The sequence below is a fragment of the Atta colombica genome, unplaced genomic scaffold (genome assembly GCF_001594045.1).
Source record: "Atta colombica isolate Treedump-2 unplaced genomic scaffold, Acol1.0 scaffold107, whole genome shotgun sequence".
NCBI classification, from domain to species: Eukaryota; Metazoa; Arthropoda; class Insecta; order Hymenoptera; family Formicidae; genus Atta; species Atta colombica.
In genome coordinates, this window is record NW_017259192.1 from 3,388,170 (window position 1) to 3,389,296 (window position 1,127).

At 35.0% G+C, this 1,127-nt stretch overlaps 1 protein-coding gene across 1 annotated transcript in view; it reads right to left on the bottom strand.

The window, feature by feature from the left end:
- The window catches only part of LOC108691978 (soluble guanylate cyclase 89Db-like), an 11,822-nt gene that overhangs the window by 6,271 nt on the left and 4,424 nt on the right, over positions 1-1,127 (bottom strand). The window contains 1 exon segment of the mRNA XM_018200022.1: positions 719-756. Within this exon segment, the coding sequence (XP_018055511.1) occupies positions 719-756 (38 nt within the window).

The window sequence follows — 1,127 nt, forward strand, 5'->3', positions numbered from 1 at the left end:
TCATCGTTTTCAAGGACGTGTATGACGGTGCGTTATCGTGATGATACAGTACGAAAGCGAAAGTAGCGCCACTTAAACGAATGTAGCTTGTAAACCAATGAACGAAATGTCATGAAACTTCATACATAAACTAGTGACAGATGAATCTCTCGAAATGAATCATGTTCATTTTCTAGTGGCGCCACCTATTGAAAAATCCCGAGACTTTTTAGCCCATGTATTATATTCATTAAATTCATTATTATATCCATCGGAATAGCGAAAACTGTCAAAATCGACCACATAATAACGTTGATCTACCTTTTATGAAGGAAAGCCGATCTCAAGCCACTCTGAACAGATTACGATGTCTACTAATGAAGATGATCATTATCATCTAATTGTAAGACGTATTTGCAGTAGCTTTTTGGTCCGAGCAAACACCTAGTAATGATGCACTCTCGTGCGTTCACAAGCGATGATAATTGATCTTCCAGAGCGCTTATGAAAGCAACGTAATATATCACAAGAGATCCGATCACGTCAACAAAGTAAGCTCGAAAAAATAGACGTATGGTGTACGAGACTTTTGCAAACTCGAATGACGAAGCTTTCAAGCTATTTGTATTCTTTTTAATAGAGATTCAACATTTCGATTTCGACGAAAACAAAAATACTCTGTACTTTGACCAGTTGAATAAAATTAAGTGTAATATCTGCAACAATTGCAACAATTAACCTTCAAACAGAAACTATCAGAAACTGTCAGTTTGATTTCTAGAAGAAAGAAAATATAATGGGGTAATTCTTAGAAAATTACCCGAACTTTGTTACGAGCACACGCAAACCTGAAATTTAGATGTAATAAATATGCGATTAGAGAAGCGCAAAAGATTATCGAAACCAGTTTTGTGGTTGAGCGGCGTTCTTAAGAAAATTACGATCAGTTGATCGTGTGTGGTCATGCTATCTCGTACTTATGCAATCAATTCTTTATTCTTAACATTCTCAATACGTTTATTCAGCATTGCCATTCAATGATCGAATGAACCGCGATGTTTCAATGCAAGTATTGTACAAAGACGTCGTTGATGATTTCCTGTTTCAAGTTGATTTTACATATATAAAATATATATAACATATATATA